The sequence below is a fragment of the Sinohyriopsis cumingii genome, chromosome 5, assembly GCF_028554795.1.
Source record: "Sinohyriopsis cumingii isolate HCF-2022 chromosome 5, ASM2855479v2, whole genome shotgun sequence".
In the NCBI taxonomy this organism is placed as follows: domain Eukaryota; kingdom Metazoa; phylum Mollusca; class Bivalvia; order Unionida; family Unionidae; genus Sinohyriopsis; species Sinohyriopsis cumingii.
The window spans coordinates 144,639,250-144,661,350 of NC_142965.1; the positions used below are offsets into that span (position 1 = coordinate 144,639,250).

Consider the following 22,101-nt stretch of genomic DNA (forward strand, 5'->3'; position numbering starts at 1 on the left):
AGATATTAATGAACCGTAATTCAATCCCAGATCACAAGCGATGTGGTACAAAATCTAAATTCATCTATGCGGCATATATTTAACGTAATTTATATAATCAATGGTTTGATAATACACTGATTATGATAATGGTACTTTAATCTATATGTTAGAACAATTGGAACTAGAATCACGGATACATTTATTAGAAATATCTACCAAGTACGATATAGGAAACAAAATATTTGATTAATTATGAAAACTGTCACAGAACAGTTTGTAAGAAATCATTGGGTCAACAGCAAATCGAAAAAATGGTCAAAATCATTTTGTTGTGATATAGCAATGTGTGTGTGTGTGTGTGTGTGTGTGTGTGTGTGTGTGTGTTTATAAAACGATACTATCATATTACAATCCTTTCAAACGAGAATAGAATTCACCAGGTAACAAATGAAAACGAGTAAATAAATATGCTGTAACATCACCTGCCATGCAAAATATGCCGTAGCCTCACGTCCCAAGCAAATTATACCCATGTCTTGCTTGCCTCGCAAAAAGAACTGAATAACATTCGCAGGCATGAATCTATATCGTCAAGTTCCAGCAATTGTACAATGCCGTTGCAACAATAAAAACAATGTTAAAATAATTCTGTCATCCCCATGCAAAGTTCTCATTGGAGCTTCCTTCGATATGTACAGTCTCTTCAAGTCTTCCGTAATGCCAAATTTGACAGCTGCAAAATAACTGTAAATGACAAATATAGGTATGTTGCCCCATTGCATCTAATAGTAATCGTGTTACCAATAGTATTTGTATTTAAACGGAGTGACTGTTGTTTCGCACGTTTCATTCATAAATTGCGACATTCATGGGCATTTCAGCTGATCAATGTGTAATTCTGTTCATGATTTAAATAATGTTCGTATTAAAAAAGGTCGAAACGTTAAGAATTTTGTGTATTTTTAGTAGAGTATATTGATTTAATTACATATCTGAAAATTTATAGATAACAAAAAATTGCTATCATATTATTTAGATTTTGATTGCTGGATCACAACTTGTTGTTTTAAAAAAAAGAAATAGGGGCTTGTGAATGATCTGGATTTTCTGATGCTAACAATTCGTCGTGATCTGCCAAACAATATCGCATTACTATGATAATATTATATATGTATTCCTTGAACTTATCTTACAATCTTTTCACAAAATAGAGGAATAAAAGAATATGAATCAATCTCATAGACACACTAAGGTCATGAAGTCAAAATGACGTCCTGCAGAAGGTGTCAATCTATGTCACAAGCACAAATGATGATACGCTCAATCCGAATTGATAGCAGTGTATGCAAACCGCCTGAACAACAGGACAAAACATATCCCGCTGCTTTGTAGATACTTTCTATTTCTCTGTCATGATAAATCAAACGTTTTCGACAAGCGCCGGGCTTTTGAACACCTTGTGAGAGGTTTTAATTTACGCATATTTACTGGTTTATTGCATCCACCAGAACCGCATCACACGCGCATACACATCTAGAAAGGGACCTGTTTCTGCTGGAAGAAAAAAAAGTCGCTTGAATGATACAATTAAAAGTCTCGATAGAAACGCTTTTATCTAGCACCAACAAATTCAATTTTACACTGAAAAGCAGATGTTAAACTTCTGTCCCTTAACTTGTCTTTATTTCTATGTTAATATAGTCAGAGTATTTTGAGAGTACACAAAACAAATTTAGGAGAGTTTTACTGCAAATTTAGGTCCTTATAGCAGTTTTTTCAATATTAAGTCTAGAGGACTAATCAAGACAGTTTCTAGAACATTTTAGAAAAAGCATTTAAAAATCATTTTGTATTTCTTTGCGGAAGTTTCTATAACTCTTCAGTCTTGATTTTATTAGCAATATATCTGTACGGAGTTAGCGATTGACCTATTTGCAAAGTAGAAGTAGGGATGTATCTCTTAAAAGCAGGACACCGGTTGGTTCAGAACTTCTCGATTTTAAATATTTCCTTACGATAAAGATTGATCTAAGTCATGTCAGCTAAAATAAAAATGTCGACAATAACTGTTTTATCTCTTGGCGTGTTTTGGGAACATGCCTCCTCAATAAAGTTTAGTTTAACTCATGTCGACCCTTTTCCTTTTAAGTTATGTAAGGTGTGCTAATCCTGTTAGATTACGGTGAAAATCAAAATGTATTGATACAACTCTACAATGCTAGCTAAAGGGATCTTGATTAGTAACATTTCTCTTGTATTAAGTCTCCCAGATACATATTTCAATATGTGTTAATAAAAATGATGTACTTTTGATAGCAACCTACAGACTCAATGCAAGTAAACATAACCGTATCACACACACACACACACACACACACACACACACGGAGAAAGCGTAGGAGAATACATGCAACACGGTTAAACTGTTTCCCATTCCAGTCGGCAGTTTCTTAGTTGACCTGTTCATACATTCTTATCACCAAACAAACAGGTTATTAATCACGCACTATTGTTTACCTATAATCAGCAATCATCGTGCCAACATATGGCCAGTCTGTCATCTCCGTTTCTGATTAAACTCACGATAACGGAGAAAAATCTATGCTTCCGCCACTGAAGAAGGGCGGCAATAAATCTTCCTTAGCTAATCACCCTCTTATTGGACCTTATGTTTTATTACCTCTTACTATCTACCGATGTCCTCTTATGAAGCCATCTCTAGCTACACAAGTATTTGGTCCAACAAACGATACACTTTCTCTCGCTGTAATGAAGTAATACTCGTCACTTTGTGATCATCTGTTACAATGACCTATTGACTTTATCTAAATTTAAAGGATCCAAGCCAAACAATGATTACCCTTACCTATATTATAGGCCATATATTTTACGTGTATGTTTTATTAAAAAATATTACGGTGATACTGCCCTAAGCTGCCCTGTTATTTACAGTAAACACCCTGGGGGTTGTCGTAAATATTCATGATAGGGTAATCCAGGGTATTTATGCGACACAGCCTTCTTGTATATTGATCGGAAAATGTGTTGTGACTTTAACCCATGTTGAGGGCAGTATGTTTTGTTCTAGCCATTTGAATCAACAACTAGCTTCATCGTGGCAGAATTGACCTTCGTTGTGTGTCAACCATACAAATACATTTGACTAACAAATCTGAGATCTTGCATCATAGGGGAAAAAGAAGCCGCTGGTCCATTTAATCTACCTCATTTTGGAGATCTTTTGAAAAGCTAGTCTTGTCACACCCTTCCTATGCAAAACAATTTTACTTGGTTTTCAATGTTGACTTGTATAATACGTTGTGCCCAAAAGGCAACGATCTACGTTTTGCCGAGAAGACCCTACAGCCGTGTTGATTGATATGACCCTACATCCGTCGAGTAAACTATTCCAGCAAGAGGACACAAATCTTAACTCGTAAAAGGAATAGCATGCGACAATTGGGATTTACCTTACACAGCTACAAAGATGTAACATGAGTCAGTTGGGATTTGCCTTACAAAACTACATAGATTACTTCTCGATCAGCAATGGAGAAAAGAGGCTGCAATGAATCGGAAACAAGTAGATGGTATCAAAGGCTCGGAAGAACCAAATCCGTGTCGGAGATGCTGGATTTGAGGACACCTAGACTCTCAAAAGACATTGTCATCGGATATACACGAAATACTCGTGCTCAAAGTTTAACCAATCAAACTCTTGCAAACCATCCCGTTCACGTGAAAAAGCTAGTAAAGTTCAACTCATCAAATGATTTATTGGCGCGTGTAATTCAGGGAGTAAGAAAAGGAGCCAAGTCACAAGAGTCTCTTCGCAGACGGAAAAGTCAGAGGAGACAAGAACTCCTGGAGAGCATAATTACTGCGAAGCTGAGAGCATCTAGGCAACCGGTAGGTTGTGTATTTAATGTTTCATGTTGAGATTATTTTTTTTCGCGGCCAATCAAAACATACCACAAAATAATACATACGTGCAGCACGGATTTCCGGAGCGCAGACTCTAAATTGTATACATCATGGCCTTTGAACAAGGGTCAATCTAAACAATGCATGAAACATACTTTCAATACACTGTGGAATACAATATTGAGAGAATATATCAGATGTAATAACCGCGATATTGTCCTTAGTGTGGTGCAAATGATATTATTATTATTATTATTAGTATTATCAGCATCATCATCATCATCATTATTATTATTATTATTATTATTATTATTATTATTATTATTATTATCATCATCATCATCATCCTGCTTGCTAGTTTACATGAATATTGAGTTCTTCAAAATGGGATTTAATAAAGATCAGCTTTCAGTAGATTTTAGATTCTAGAAAGTCGAGTTTACCATAACCAGATATTGCACACAAAAAATTATATTGAAGTATAAGCAACAAAATATGAAAGACTGAATACATTGCGTTTATTGAGTGGCTTGTAAAACTGAGATGCGCGCTAATGCTTCGCGATCTGTAAACCCAGGTCTGTAGACCAAAGTCTTTCTCAACATGGAAATTGATCCTACGAACGAAACTCTCTAGTCTCGACTCAGTAGTCCAAAAGCTATCTTAGCATGAACAATTTGATCTCATGAACGTATACTCCTTGATCTCTAGTCTCGACTCTATATTCCAAATAATATGTGAACGTGAAATTGGAACTCAGATTTCGTAAATATTGTCTCCTGTAGCTTTGCTTGCAGAGCGATAGAGAAACAGACAGAGAGAAGCCTACAGGTTACCATCTTATATCCTTTGTAATTGGCTTTGATAAAGACTCAGTGATGATTCGAAACCCTAAAGGCTAGTTTTAAAATAGTTTATTTCTGCTCATTATCATTTTTATACCGTTATCTAAATCAACCCTGACAAAGGATATATATATATATATATATATATATATATATATATATATATATATATATATATATATATATATATATATATGCGAGGAATATAAAGGCCGTCATTACACATCGTTACTCAACTCGCATTCGCAATTAAAAATAAATTCGATATATATATATATATATATATATATATATATATATATATATATATATATATATATATATATATATATATATATATAAGATACTATGACAATAATATTTATTTTAAATTTTGGATCTTTGAGCTGCGCTCAGTATTTGTGCTCAGAGAGTGCCCATGCTTCCGGGTAAGGACTTGAATTCTCAAAACTGTCCAGGTTTTCGAGGTAAAATACCTTTGAAGATATTGATAATCCTTGAATGAAATTGTTGTTACAGATAATTCTCTACAATGTTTACAAGCCTTCATTTTAGTGAAACTGTTAGTTCCGACAAGTGAGTCTTAGGAAATGATTTGAATCCTTTGCTCGACAGGTGTACGAATTTAAGTCAGAGTCTCGCGATAACTTCTAACACGAGAACTGGACTGTGTGTTTTGTCCGTGCCCTAAATCTGAAAATTGTGTGGCTGTTTGATTTACTTTCGTCATGTTCATGACGATATTTTCTGAACGCAACGTAGCTAGGCTTATATTCAGTACTACACAAGCGAAATGGTGGACAAGGATAGATTTATGATTTTGCGCAAAATGACGGACCGGTCACCATCTTTAATCTATACGTATCCTTTTCTCGCACAAGAACAAGACAATGTTCTTGATTGACTCATTATAGGTCGGAAATGAGGCTGACCCGATGGTATTATTCGAACCTTTCGGTCACGCGTCAGTCATGTTAATCATTAAAGCACTGCACCTGTCCTAATTCCTAAATGAAGAAAGAGGCAGAATATATGGACCTACTATTTGTGCGCGCCAAACCGAGAAGAATTATAAAAAGCATTCTCAATGGGTCAAAAGCTTATATCGTAACGTATATTGGAGACGATCAATATATCAAAAATCATTTGAAACAATAACGAAAAGGACTTTGCCATTTAATTTGTGTACGTGTGTGGGATGAGAGAGAGAGAGAGAGAGAGAGAGAGAGAGAGCAGATGAAGATACCACATAACTTTTAGCTAAAATCGCGTATCTTCATTATACCATTCTTTTAAGGATTTACGGTACAGAAACAGGTGCATGTAATTGTCGAGTAGTACAAGCAAGGTATTATGGTAAGAGAGAAGATTTTATATTTCAGGATGGCTAGACGCTTCTTGTTCTATTTCTAAAAACTTTAGTTTATTTTGGAAGATATTTTGTCGATTATTTTTACTAATCCTAGGAATATGACATATTTTGTTTCTCACCGTCTAACATTGACAGAATACCCATATACTGCGGTTCTGCTTTTTAATACCCAGTATTTAATAGCTCTTTCGAATAGCAATCTTTTAGTTTTATTTTTTCACGGTCTATTGATATTCGACCTGACCGTTGATGTAGAATCAGTGTCTTCAATTTTCAGATGATTACTGCTCATTTTATAACTTATTTGCCACACGATATGTGGCGCTCTGTAGATCTTACGTAAGGAGTGACAGGTGAATGGTGAAGTTGTTTGCATTTCAAACATGCATAATGGAGAGACTAATGGTATTCCTCTATACTCCTTTAATGTAATATGGCAGAAATTTAGTTACACGTTAGAGTTGTGGAACTCGTGCATAATCTAAGCACAGAGCTGGTCAAAATGGCTGTACTCGAAATTTCGTCCTGAACTAGTCCAAGAACACCATCCATCTTTAGCACCTATTAAACTGGGGGGAAAAGGAGTGTTGCCAGAATAAGCAATACCAGCTTCTGAAAGTGCTGTGATACAAAGTGTAAACAACGTTATCAGCTCTTTTATTTACAATTTACAGGAGGAGACAGTGAGCAAGCGGAGCAAACATTTTTTAGCTGTATGCTTTAGAACCCCAAATAATCCATCAATTATGTATCAAAATAAAACGTAGTAAACGTTATTTTAGCCAGGATTACCAGTTAGGAAAGCCAATGGGTTTTTTTGTTCTTTGAAACTCTTAACCAGTGCAAAATATGAAACTACAGATCGCATCCAAAACGTTAACGTTACCGAGTTCTTTGTTATACACCACTTCCCAATACATGTCAGGGGGAGATAATACATGCGCCAACGTTTGTGAGTGCCAAAATATACTCTCTCTCTCTCTCTCTCTCTCTCATCGATTCTTGTTTACATTGACCTGATCACCGGCCAGTTTAGGACGCATCACGTATATAATAATAAAGGTAACTTACACAGAGATAATGTCATATGACGTATATGATAATAAAGGTTACTTACACAGAGATCATGTCATAAGATGTGCCTATTCGGCATTATGTCACTGATTAAAAACTACAAATATGATAACAAGCGACAGCAGATATAAATATTGCAAATAACATATCAAAGATATGTTACGAGTATATGCTCTTAAAATAAGCAACATAAAAGAGTGAACGACAAGAAGGTTTGTAAAATTTAACGAATAATTTATTTCCCTTGATTACAAGGTTAAAATGAGAAAAAAGAACTTACAGTATTGCGAATTAAATCCCAAAATAATCCAAGAATTACAGAGACACAAGTCCTAGTCAGTACAAGTCCAAAATAAATCCAAAAACTGATGTGCTAACAATCTTTTGTTGAATCACAGAAATATAATTCCAGGTTTGAATACACTGTAACTTCCAGTGAATGTCTCTATCCAAGAATTGTGTCAGAGAACTTTTGTATTTGCAGAGAAAATAATCACTTGAATTCAATAATTTGAAGAAAAGAGAATCCAGCCCAAAATTACTGGTCACAACATATAACACAAGTTCAAGGTACTAGATCTTAAGCAACTGATACAATCTTCTCAGTTACACCATATATAGTTCACTACTTGACTTCAGGTCACAATTAGCATTTTCTCAAAAAAGAACATTTCCTAATGGAAAATAACATTCTTGAATGATCCTGATGTTTACAAAACAATAACCTGGATTATGAATAATTCACTTAGAAAATTCCAAAACCTAGACCCCCCCCCAAAAAAAAATATTTACTTCTTCTATTAATAATAATACTGATTTTAAACCCATACATATAATGAATAATTTAGATATGTATTAGTTGTTTACAATAAATAAAAATTAAAAAAAGCAAGTTGGGTCACGCAGAAATGAACTTAATTTTGGACAGGGTCAAATCCAACAAACAATGTTACATTCCAATAGCATGTAATGAAATAAAATTAAAATAATCTAACTACCAAATAAAGCAAATTAAATATGCATAACATATAAAATGGCACCTGACATGCAAACATATTGAATAATACATGATGACTATCTTCATCATTGGGGAAATTTTCAGCATTATTGACGAATCTTATTTCCCAATAAGATTTTATTGCATAACAGAAAGAGATTATTTTAACAAAAATTGAAGTAGTAATCGTGATCGAATGCATCACAATGCAACAACACATAAGCAGCCGGTGCGTATTATTTTATCAAGCATTTTATTTCTACATATTTTGTTATTGTATCCGTTTTATCTGTTCTGCTTGCTGCTTTGCGTCGCCTTCGGCGAAGTATACCGTAACATTATATCGACTCTGTCGCTACCTGTTTCAAATTAATATAATTCAGTGTAATAAACTTACGCTGAATTCAGATAGATGTAAATAGTGTTTAAATTGAAATATACATATCTGATTATGTATCCATCTTTCATCCAATCAGTAACCTTCCTAAAATATTCATCAGAAGGAATCTGCTAATCAGTAATCTCCAAAATTTGGATTACAACATCTGACAATGAATTTTAGCATCTCTGGCTTTCACAGATATTTATTGTGCATTCTTCGTTATGTCCCATAGCTTTGACAGATATTTATTGTGCATTTTATATTTGCATCCCATAGGTTTGCTAGCTGTTTATTGTGCATTCTCTCTTTGCGTCCGGGATTGGCCGATATTTAATATGCATTATTTCGTTGTGTCCCATAGCACTGACAGCTGTTTTATTCTGCATTATTACTTTGCGCCCCATATCACTGGTTGATCTTTGATGTGCATTATTTCTTTGTGCCCCATCATACATTTTCAAATATTTTTGTGTAACAGTTTTACCAGTGCTCTCTCGCATATGTCATTAGAAGTAATTATCAGCTATGGAGGCAGACGAATACAGACTGAAGGGCATAATACAGACTGGAATACAGACTGAAGGGCATAATACAGACTGGAATACAGACTGAAGGGCAAAATACAGACTGGAATACAGACTGAAGGGCATAATACAGACTGAAATTCAGACTGAAGGGCATAATACAGACTAGAGTACAGACTGAAGGGCATAAACAAAATATTAGGAAAGAAAGAGATCGAAACAAAAGAGCAACATACTAAAACATTTGGAAAATTTTCAAAGTTAAAGAAACAGGCATTTGAGGTACAATAGACTTGCTAATAGATTTCACACAAAAAATATTTTTGAAAAGATTAATTTAAATGTAACTAAAATTATTATTTAAGACAAGCTGCAAATACTGCTTAAAGAAAATGGTGTGATAACATCTGCAATAGGAACTGCAATAAGACATGCAGTTATGACTATACTTATAGCAAATTGTGTGAAAAGTTTCATACACGTTCCATGTGATGCAAGTGGCGATAGTGCTTTAGATGATTTGTATATTGGCAACAGTTTAAAATAGCTTCATAAAAATTAGTAAATATTTGCTTGACTTTTCAAAACAAAGCAACAGAAGACTTGACTGTAATTATTGATAAAGGAAATACGTTGGCTGCTTATAAGTGCTAGGCAGAAAGTTTCTTTTCAAGCTGAACACGTTCGTTACTTCGTTTCGCATTCAAATGTTTCTTATTCGGATATTGAGTTAGAGGTGTAAATAAAGACTCAAACACAGTTCGTGAAGCATAACGGTCGATGATGAATAATTGTTTCTTAATTGCCCACCGCTACAACACTATTTTATGCAATTGGAACGAATATAAATAATTTTTTATTTAGTTCTAGATAACTGTCAGATGGTGAAATCTCTAAATTATGTAAGTATCATCTGAGTGTTAGATGAAAGGTTTGCAGTGTCAACTCTGATGACATCATCATAACTCGTGCTATGGTCGAATTTTAAACTTGGTACAAAGCAAATTAAATTGTTTTTACTATCTCTATTATCATTTTATTTGATTGCATCTTCATCTAGTTAAGGTATTTGCATTCAGAATTGGTTTTCTCGACCCTAAATAAAACATGATTCGTATTCTAAATTTTCTCATTATAATATAGCTGGTATATTCAATGCCAGTAAGAAATGCCACAAACAGATGTTTTCGTCCAATTTACTGAGTTATATAAGTGCGCCAAAGTTAGAGCAAACCTGCGCTGTATCAAAATATGTAAATAACTTGCATTTAATAATTGCGTTACACAATAGTAAACTTTTATCTCGCCAAATGTACTTTCGTTCTTAAGTCGATTAGGTGACCTAATTACGTTACTGTATTAAATCGCAAGACAAGTTGATTAAGTGACCTAATTACGTTACTGTATTAAATCGCAAGACAAGATTAAGGCGCTACACTAGTTGGTTAATTGGAACTTGGCTTTTCTTACACAAATGCATTAATCCGATATTTGCTGTTTTCCTACATTTTCTTTGTTGCTTTGCCTAATTTATCCATTTTTACACCGTAATTGTATTCTTGTTGATTGTAAGCAGTCTTTGCATCACTTGTATTTTGTATTTCGTGTTTTTATTTACTTAGTCTTTCGTTGATGCATTTTGCTACAATCTGAAATTGAACGTATCTCATATATTGAAAGTATCATTTAGTCCTTTGGTTTGTTGAATAATCAGCATATTTTTGTGCACTCCTTCACTTGTTAAAACTGACTTTCCATTGTTTTTAGCTGCTCAAATGTCGAATAAACTTAAATTGGAAAGTTGTTATGGCATTTTATATGTATAAAGAATACAAAATCATAAGGCGAATAATAATCCTTTCAAGTGAACTGGATCCAGCAAGAAATCACGTGTGTCAGGGATTGATTAAAATAAATGCAATAAACTGACAAAACTAGTATCTAACTAGCCTGAGCGCTGTCGACTCTAAATGCGTCTTTTTCAAAGGCAAGCACTAAACACAGACAAGACAAACAAATAAGATAGACATAACAGTTTTCCTGTCTTATTTGTTTGTCTTGTCTTGTCTATGTTTTGTATTAGCCTTTGCAAAAGACTCATTAGGAGTCGAAAGCAAGCACTCAAGCTAATTAGATACTAGTTTGCACAGTTCATTGTCAGTTTATTGCACACACACACACACACACACACACACACACACACACATAATTAAAACTCAGGATGAATAAAGAAAAAGACTTCTTAACGATAATCCACCTACATCAGAATCGACCATAAATATACTATTACAAATAAACGCTTACCGATTTGAAGCTCCGGTGTACCACAGCATATCTTACTTATACAGTTAGCTTTATCATGTCTTTGAAACTTAGTTTATGTACTGACAAACTGAATTTTTGATTATATGTAGTAGCGGATTGTATTGATTAGATCTTTTAACGCACTGTATTGATTGTATCTAGCAACGCACTTTATTGATTGTATGTAGTAACACTCTGTATTGATTATATCTAGTATAACGCACTATATTGATTATATCTAGTATAACGCACTATATTGATTATATCTAGCATAACGCACTATAGTGATTGTATCTAGTATAACGCACTATAGTGATTGTATGTAGTAACGCACTATATTGATTATACCTAGTATAACGCACTATATTGATTATATCTAGTATAACGCACTATATTGATTATATCTAGCATAACGCACTATAGTGATCGTATCTAGTATAACGCACTATAGTGATTGTATGTAGTAACGCACTATATTGATTATATCTAGTATAACGCACTCTATTGATTATATCTAGTATAATGCACTATATTGATTGTACCTAGTATAACGCACTATATTGATCATACGTAGTAACGCACTATATTGATCATACGTAGTAACGCACAGTATGATATCATGTTAACTACACCCAGCGACAAAGAACATTAAGGATGTTCAGCCATTGATACATTAAATTATTCAACATCCTGAACATCTGAACTTGCACTATGACGTGATTCGTGTGATGACGTGATTCGTGTGATACGTGTTCGTTCTCGTTGGATTGATTCAGCTTTTGGTTCTTCCATTTCATTTTGAATCTCTTAGTCGTCCATTTAACATATTTAATGACAAGGTAGTTCATAAAATAATAAAACTGGTTGACCATAAACTAGATTTAAAAACTTACTAAAGTTTGGTTATAATGCTGTTCTCCCAATTCATTAATTCTTCGTTAACTTCCTCAAGATTCTTTTGTTCGTGTATGTCATCCAAAGACGATAATTGTTTAAAGGTTTCTTCTATAAATTCAATTTTCTTGTGGGGTATAAGAGATCTATCTTTTCATGCAAAATTTGAACATTAAATTCGTTTGAAATACAATTCTTCATTGCAATCCACTTATACATTTAAACTCCATTTTCCTTAAAAGCATTTTTAATTTAAAGCAGTTGTATTTTCTCAACCTGTTTCATATGATGCGATTCATTTGATGTGATTGCTTGTAAATATTTTCTTTGCAAGGAGTTCCTCAATGCAATAAATTCTTCTTTGTCGAGGGGTTTGGCATAGCAAGTACCGTATAAACGTATTAGTCACGTGGTTTGGCATAACAAGTAACGTATATACTTATTAGACAATGTATTAGGCATAGCAAGTAACGTATATAAATATTAGGCCAAGGGGTTGGCATAGCAAGTACCGCATATACTTATTAGTCAAGGGGTTTGGCATGACAAGTACCGTATATACTTATTAGTCGAGGGATTTGACAAAGCAAGTACCGTATATGCTGCTTAGTCAAGGAGTTCAGCACAGCAAGTACCGAATATACTTATTAGTCAAGGGATTTGGCATAACAAGTACCGTATATACTTATTGGTCGAGGGGTTTGACAAAGCAAGTACCGTATATACTGCTTAGTCAAGGAATTCAGCACAGCAAGTGCCGAATATACTTATTAGTCGAGGGGCTTGGCATAGCAAGTACCGTATATACTTATTAGTCAAGGGGTTCGGCATAGCAAGTACCGTATATACTTATTAGTCAAGGGGCTTGTTTTTACCCTGCATTGTTAAATGTCACATATCCCTAGATATTTGAGGTCAATAAGGGCATTCTTAACGCAAAACAAGTACCGTATATAAGTATTATTCAAGGGGTTTGCCTTTACCCTGCATTGTTAAATTTGATTAATCCCTAGCTATTTGAAATCATTAAGGGCATTATTAACGCATAACAAGTACGTATATACGTATTAGTTAAGGGGTTTGCTTTTAACATGCATTGTTTAGGCACAGCAAGTACTGTTTATATACTTATTAGTCAATGGGTTTGCTTTTACCCTGCATTGTTAAATTTCACATATCCCTAGATATTTGAAGTCAGTAAGAGCATTCTTTATGGCATAACAAGTACCGTATATACGTATTAGTCAAGAGGTTTGCTTTTAACATGCATTGTTATATTTCACATATCCCTAGATATATGAAGTCAATAAGGGCATTATTTAGGCATAACAAGTACCCTATATACTTGTTTATAAGTTGAGTCTAACTGCAAACAACATAGACTCTGATCTGTCATAGCAAAGTGTGCCGGCAAATAAGGGTCTATATTGTTAGCTCCACTGATTACTCTTAACTAACTGTACAGACCCAGATATTTTTACGCATTTTGCGTGTATATTTAGTATTTAGGTAAATAAAAAAACCAAATATACCCAACTTCGACTAATACTGTATTACGAAAAAGGACAATAGTAACATACCATTTTATATATTCCTACTTCGTCACTAAATGAAAATAGCAGTATGAAATAATGAGTATTTTCACAGCTGCATTTCTTCACTGAAAAAGAAAAATCACTACAATATCTTATCTTGAGAATTCGTAGAATAACAAGTATAAATTGAATGAACTCTGGTTTAATAAATCTTTCCCTCATGGATGGATGAGGATATTTTCTCTACTAACATAGCTGTGTTAAGTGCTAAAAATCCAGTTTAAGACGTGTTGCAATTTCTCTACTAACAGAGCTGTGTTATACTAACAGAGCTTTGTTAAGTGCTAAAAATCCAGGTTGATACGTGTAGCGATTTCTCTACTAACAGAGCTGTGTTATACTAACATAGCTGTGTTAAGTGCTAAAAATCCAGTTTAAGACGTGTAGCGAGTACGAAATAGCAAACGAATTTGACAAATGGACAGATGACCGACCGGGTGAAATGGTACAATCACAAGGCTACATAAATAGAAACGATAGAATACACGAGGTAGAAAATATAAAATCTTTGACTTTGGAAGTGTCGTGCATTTTCGCTCTATTAGTCAGCACTAACCTTAGATTAATGAAGGAAAGTCAACGATGCAGTTAGATTGTCGATGGAAAGTCATGGATAATCTTAGATTAATGAAGGAAAGTCAATGATGCAGTTAGACTGTCGATGGAAAGTCAGGGATAACCTTAGATTAATGAAGGAAATGTCAATGATGCAGTTAGATTGTCGATGGAAAGTCAGGAATAATCTTAGATTAATGAAGGAAAGTCAATGATGCAGTAAGATTGATGATAGACAGTCAGAGATAATGCTAGATTAATGATGAAAAGAATAATATGCAAATCAGCTTCATCGATAAAAGAAACGACTATTACGAACAATTACATAGAAAAGTGAATGAAATGTTAACACACTGACTTAAAATATTGAAATGCATCATTGTATTAAAACCGTAATTTTTCTATAGACTAGGAATATGAAACTTAGAAGAATGATACTGTCTGAACACTGTCAAATTATTATGCTCAGCTGATGCTAACAAAATTATTAATGAAATTAAATGTAAATTGAATCGTTAGTGATAGGTAGAATACCTGGGCTAGATTGGTTAATGTGTTTAACATACTCAAGGAGAAACGAGACTGGAATAAGGGCGTGGTTTCATCTATTACAGGCACAACGCTACCAACCTACCCACCCATCACATATTAAGGTTAATTCTGTAAAGACGGTTTTGATATCATCCGTGATATGATAACAAAGTCATCGGATGATTGGAATAAACTCAAGGATGAGTAAGAAGGCGAAGAAATGACGACAACTGAAACTTTAATTCCTCCTGGAAAACTTCAAGGAACCAACAAATGAACGACAAAAATAACGATTGTACCGATATCGATGCAACTTTTATTACATCTTATCTTGTGTAAAGTCATATAAACAGACTTTACTTTTAGTCTCTTAGATGCCATGTGACCAGCGTCATGTATTTTTATATAAATATTATCTATTTTCAACTCTTCTATTTTATCATTTATTATCCTTATTGATTATTTAGTTAACATCTGACTAATCTGTGAAGACTATAGTCGTCTTATCACCTTTTTCAAGTTCCCCATTTTGTGTGTGTGTGTGTGTGTGTGTTTTGTGTGTGTGTGTTTATGTGTGTCGGGAGGGGGTATTCATGGTGCTTTTGGATTCACTTTCTTTTCCACTCAAACTTTGTAATAAAAGCAAATTCAATTTTTCTCCACATGTGCCACGTTTGATAAACTTTTCGGTTTTTTTTCATAAACTCACAGACGCTGTGCTTCAAAATATATAATTAGCTTCCTTTGTCATTTACATTTTCAGTTGGTTATATCTGTTACTAATGCGAAACGCTTCCTTTGTCATTTACTTTTTCAGTTGGATTACATCTGTTATAAATGTTATATTTGTTATAAATTTCAAACGCTCCTTACAAGCTCTTCATTTCACAACTACATACCGTCCGTCGGCCATTTTGCTATTAATTTTTGTTCAGCTGTGTATATGCCATTTTGTTTCTCACTCGTGCATCTTGCATAAGCGTATACTTTCATGTCAACTGTCTTTCTGACATTATGTTTCTCACTTATGTCTCTTACATAATCGTATACTTTCATCTCAACTGTCTTTCTGACATTATGTTTCTCACTAATGCCTCTTGCATAATCGTATAATTTCATGTCAACTGTCTTTCTATGTTTCTCACTCATGCCTCTTGCATAATCGTATACTTTCATGTGATTGATATTTGTATATTTCGTCGATTTTTTAAAATGGTATGAAAAAACAGTCAGATAATATTTGTTTATTGATAAATTGGTAGTAAGGTGTTATCAACATGTCAACAGAACGACCATCCGAAAACAGAAATATTTATTATCATCAGTCTTCTACTTTCTTCGAACTTTTCAAACGTATGCATGAATGATTTCAGATTTCCGTCAAATCGTACCATTTACATTGTTGATTTAAAGGCATGCATAAGTGATTTCAGATTTACTTCAGATGGTACCATTCCCGTTGTTGATTCTACAATAGCTACTTCATATATTGCTTCGTCAAGTATTGCTTTAAATCTAGTTTTGTTCTCCAAAATATCTATCTCAATTTTTTTCAGAACAGTCAATAAAGTATATCTCAGTTGTTTTCAGAAACGGTCACCTATAGTTTACGAATTCTTCCCGTACATTGGCCAAACATACATTTGCATATTTCCCTATATAAAATACGAATCTTTTTACGTGGTCATTATGAACAGTTTTGAAAGACCTGGCTATCATGGCTGATGTTTTTTATTTCCGTGTTAAAATCACTAAATCTATATTTTTTATGAAACGTTGGGGAATATCAGTTTTAATTCGAAATCAATAAATGAATACTGGTATTCCCTTGAATGTTATTTTGTAGCGCAACATTTGAGTGAACGTTTGTCCCGTCCCGATGTTATGGTCTTTAAAAGGTTTTATCACCTGCATACAAACTCTTGGATTGATTGCAATGCAACTTTGTGTCATTATTTACGATGATCTTGTTTATTATTTGTCCTCACAGTACGACTTTACAACTCAATATTGATTTTTTGACCGGTTAGTGACCGTGTTACTCTGACAAAGTCAAACTTTACAACTAGAGTATTGAATTTGGGACCTGGTTAGTGACCGTGTTAATTTGCCATAGTTTGGGGCTTTACCATTCGATATTGATTTTGTGACTTACTTAGTGACCGTGTTACTCTGCCATAGTTTGGGGTTTTACCACTCAATATTGATTTTGTGACTTACTTAGTGACCGTGTTACTCTGCCATAGTTTGGGGTTTTACCACTCAATATTGATTGTGTGACTTACTTAGTGACCGTGTTACTCTGCCATAGTTTGGGGCTTTACCACTCAATATTGATTTTGTGACTTACTTAGTGACCGTGTTACTCTGCCATAGTTTGGGGTTTTACCATTCGATATTGATTTTGTGACTTACTTAGTGACCGTGTTACTCTGCCATAGTTTGGGGCTTTACCACTCAATATTGATTTTGTGACTTACTTAGTGACCGTGTTACTCTGCCATAGTTTGGGGCTTTACCACTCAATATTGATTTTGTGACTTACTTAGTGACCGTGTTACTCTGCCATAGTTTGGGGCTTTACCATTCGATATTGATTTTGTGACCGTATTAGTGACCATGGTATTTTGCCATAGTCTGATTTTACGATTCAATATTGATTTCTGACCTGGTTAGTGACCGTGTTACTCTGCCACCAAGTTGGGGGCTTTACCATTCAAAATTGATTTTGTGACCTGGTTAGTGATCGTGTTACTCTACCAAACCTTGGGGCTTTACCATTCGATATTGATTTGTGACCTGGTTAGTGACCGTGTTACACTGCCATAGTTTGGGGTTTTACCACTCAATATTGATTTTGTGACCTGGTAAGTGACCGTGTTACTCTGCCATAGTTTGGGGCTTTACTATTCAATATTGATTTTGTGACCTGGATAGTGACCGTGTTACTCTGCCATATATTGGGGCTTTACCACTCAATATTGATTTTGTGACCTGGTAAGTGACCGTGTTACTCTGCCATAATTTGGGGCTTTACCACTCAATACTGATTTTGTGACCTGGTAAGTGACCGTGTTACTCTGCCATAATTTGGGGCTTTACCACTCAATATTGATTTTGTGACCTGGTAAGTGACCGTGTTACTCTGCCATATTTTAGGGCTTTACCACTCAATATTGATTTTGTGACCTGGTAAGTGACCGTGTTACTCTGCCATAATTTGGGGCTTTACCCTTCAATAATGATTTTATGACCTGGTTAGTGACCGTGTCACTCTGCCGTAATTTGGGGCTTTACCATTCAATACTGATTTTGTGAACTGTTAGTAACTGTGTTACTCTGCCATAGTTTGGGGCTTTACCGTTCAATATTGAATTTTTGACTTAGTTATTGACCGTGTTACTCTGCCATAATTTGGGGCTTTCCCATTCAATATTGATTTTGTGACCTAGTTATTGACCGTGTTACTCTGCCATAGTTTGGGGCTTTACCACTCAGTATTGATTTTGTGACCTGGTAAGTGACCGTGTTACTTTGCCATACGTAAATTGTCGGGATGAGAGCGGAGGGCAAGGGGTGGTGTCTAAGGTTCTTGAAGTATAATGATTAAATTGAGGAAATGTCTTAAGCTATACCCTTTTATGTGGAACGTGACTTAAGGATTATATTTTGTCTCTACATGAAATATCAACCACGACATGACCGAACTTGATGATAGAACAATCTGAAAACCTTGCCAATATAAAAATATTTGAGATGATATTAGGTTACGGTAAAGTCTATATACACCGTGAATTACCCAGTTAAAAAGCCATTTGACACATAAACCTACAGCAATTTACACTTGTTGTCTCGCTTTGAACTCTTATGTCCATTCGTTGCATCTGAAAATAGAAACACGTTCAAGGGTCTACGTAACATCTGATTTCGTAAATAATCATTTACTCAGTATTGTCTAAAGGGAATAACCTATAATAATCATTTGCTCAGTATAGTCTAAAGGGAATAACCTATGCTAATCATTAACTCAGTATCGTCTAAAGGGTATAGCCTATATTTTTACTGTATCGGGTAAACAAAGCATCAGAATGACTATATAAACCAACGGTCAAGGAAGACAAATGTAGTGTCATCTTTCCATGTCATTTACATATCCCTTTCTTGCGTATTCTAATACAGTTTTGATCACTACCTATAGGGAATTTATAATTTTCCATACTTTAATTGACGCAAGTAATGCGTTCCCTATAATCGTGGTTTCTTTGATATCTTTGAGATCAAAGTCTGTAACGCGAATATATTCAGAAGCAATTTCATTTTCAGTTGTGATTAAATACTACACATTTTCGCCTAGATTTACAAAACAAATGGTTGAGATAGGATACATGTATATTTTAGTTGGATTGCTTTTCTGATTTGACGAAAATCTAATTAAAGGAAGCGATAACAATTATTTTAAGACATTTGAATTAAATTTGAGTTCACAAGATAATCCAGCTTATGTGGATTGAGTCGGTGTCTTCACAACTTTGTTCAATGAACTTTAGAAAATCAGAAAGAGAGATCAGTTTTGGTGAGCATTGCACCTTCTTCATCCATATATGCACTGTCGGTGTGTGCTTTTTGTGAAGGTAGTGGAACGAGAACCAGCCCGACCTTTCAAAGAGGGTTAAAGCAACCAAGCTTGAGTGCGAGCCACATAATGATTTTACCTAAGATGTAATCACAGTGTAAGTTTGTTACAAGCAGGGCCGGCTCTACCATATAGGCAAACAAGCCAGCCGCCTGGGGCGCTGATTTCAGGGGACGCATTTCTCCAAATCAACAAGCTTTGAAAAATAAATAAATAAATGTCAGTTTTATTGAGGGTTGTTTTTTTTTTTTATCCTGGTTTATTTCATACAGGGACAAATAATCGGGTAGATTCAGTCTGACCGAAACACCAGGCTGACCGCAACAAGCAAAATGAGTGAGTGAAAATCGCGCGTATACGAAACTTTCAAATGTTGAAGAAAAAAAATGTAAAAATGTATTGTTTATAAATTTTGAAATTGATATTCTCCCGGGGTGGGTGGGGGTGGGCGCCAGAATCTAACCTTGCCTAGCGCGCCAGATATTCTGGAGCCGGCCCTAGTTACACGTAGGCATATTTATATAGAGATTATAAATTTACAAGGAGAACGGTCCGCTTCACGCAGGATATACTAATTGAATAATATATACCTCCGATTTGCTAAACGGGATTTTAAATATAAATCTTTGGTCTCGAAAATTAATTTTAAAGTCAATTGTTTAACTGATTGGTTTAGAGTAACTAACCACATGCATGTATTTGTTCTCATTTTCGTCAGAAATGATATTCGTGTCGTGAATCATAAATGGGTCTTTGAAGTTTGAGCCCCCGCCTCCCCAGTTGCACTGCTTATTATTATTATTATTATTATTATTACTGTTATTATTATTTTGTTAGGGCCATACCTTCTACCCACCCACGTCCGTACCCTTAAGTCATTATAGCTCTTTAGACTTATGTTACGTGTTTAGGCTCGAATAAACAGTAACAAACGAAAGAGTGAAAACAAAAAGCTTGAAAATAATTAACAAATAATTTATTTCCCCAGAAAAACAACGTAAAAATGAAACAATAAGAACTTACTGTTTTAACAAATCATATTCATAATTAATCCAAGAAAAATCCACGACTTAAATTTTAGAAGTCCTAGTAATTAAATGTCCTTATGAATTCAAGTTCGAGAACCGACGAAAAACCCAAAATGGAAGGCGATGACGTATACTGTAGTCAGTATAGCGCTGATGTGTTTACAGTTCTTTGTTGGTAGACAAACAATGTTCAGGTGTTTGAATTTCCGAATAAAATTTAAATAAATGTCTTTGTCCAAGAATTCAGTATGAGCACTCAAATATTTCCAGGAAAAAAAAATAATCTTTAAGAATCCAAGTAATTTGTATGAAAATTAAAATAAACTCCAAACTGGTCATAAACAAACACTTTGCAGTGTAAAGCCAAACTGAGAAATATCTCTCAAAACATCACTGTTAAATCTAACTACTGCGCAATTTCAGAAAACCCAGAATTGCGACATAGGACTAATTACAACATTTTAGTGGCCATGTTTCGAGTATATTGCCCAAGATGCATTGGGAAAACAGGTTACGCATGTTCGAATATGACCAGTTGCTTCCACACGGGCTCATTACAAATAAATCAAGGCTAACGGTCAATTGATAGATTGCTGGTGGGGGTGGTCAAAACCTGTAACAGGCACCCCATCTCTATGAAAGGTGTGGTTTAAATGTTGACTTATAAGAGCCTATATTTCGAGATAATCGTCGATAATTTGCCGGTCTCCCAGCTGACAGAAAATTATCCAGTCACAGCCCTCTTCCAAATCAAATAGACTAATGGAATGTCTGGTCACAAACACATTACATCTGGAATTACTACGGTAGTCTAAGCAACGTCTTTTGTTTAGATTCAAACCAATTTCAACATCCAGTAATCATCCCTCCCAATAATAATAATAATAATAATATTGACTTTGTAAAGTGCCTAATCTATAGAAGCTCTAAGTGCTTTACACTATTATATAACACGCAAAACCATACACAACGACAAAATTACAAAACAGACACCATGCCATTCTTTAACAAACACATGCTGACAATAATTAAGGAAGCAAACATTATTTAGTCTTTTCTTGTGCTGTTGAATGATATCACTATCATTGTGTCTAAGATATATGTGTAATTCGTTCCACGCAGTTGGTGTCCTGGTACTCAAAAGAACGTTTTCCATAGGACTTCATTATAGCAGTGGGAATAATTAAATTTCAAAATGTCGGAAGAGGAGCGTACGTTTCTAGATGGGGTGTACACATGTGTGAGGTCAGATAGATATATTGGACTGGAGCCAGTCAACAAAATGTAACATAATGAACAGATTTTGTGTTCGATTCTGGATCGAATAGATAACCATTGGAGGTTACAGACAACAGGATGGAGGTGTGCTCGGTGCTTCGTATTCTAAGGTCTGACTGGACAGTTTATCTGGTGAATTTTCATCCGACAATGACCTATTGCAGGAAAATGAGAATAAGTTTA

The 22,101-nt window shown here is 34.6% G+C and overlaps 1 protein-coding gene across 2 annotated transcripts in view; it reads left to right on the forward strand.

Moving 5' to 3' along the window:
* The window catches only part of LOC149800399 (uncharacterized), a 191,989-nt gene that overhangs the window by 28,658 nt on the left and 141,230 nt on the right, over nt 1-22,101 (forward strand). The window contains exon 1 of one of the 2 annotated variants that reach the window (XM_089960034.1): nt 3,030-3,891. The exons of the other annotated variant lie outside the window; for it this stretch is intronic. Within the exon in view, the coding sequence (XP_089816160.1) occupies nt 3,532-3,891 (360 nt within the window). The 5' untranslated portion in view covers nt 3,030-3,531. Of the gene's footprint in view, nt 1-3,029; nt 3,892-22,101 lie in introns of those variants that run through there. 2 annotated transcript variants of the gene reach the window in all.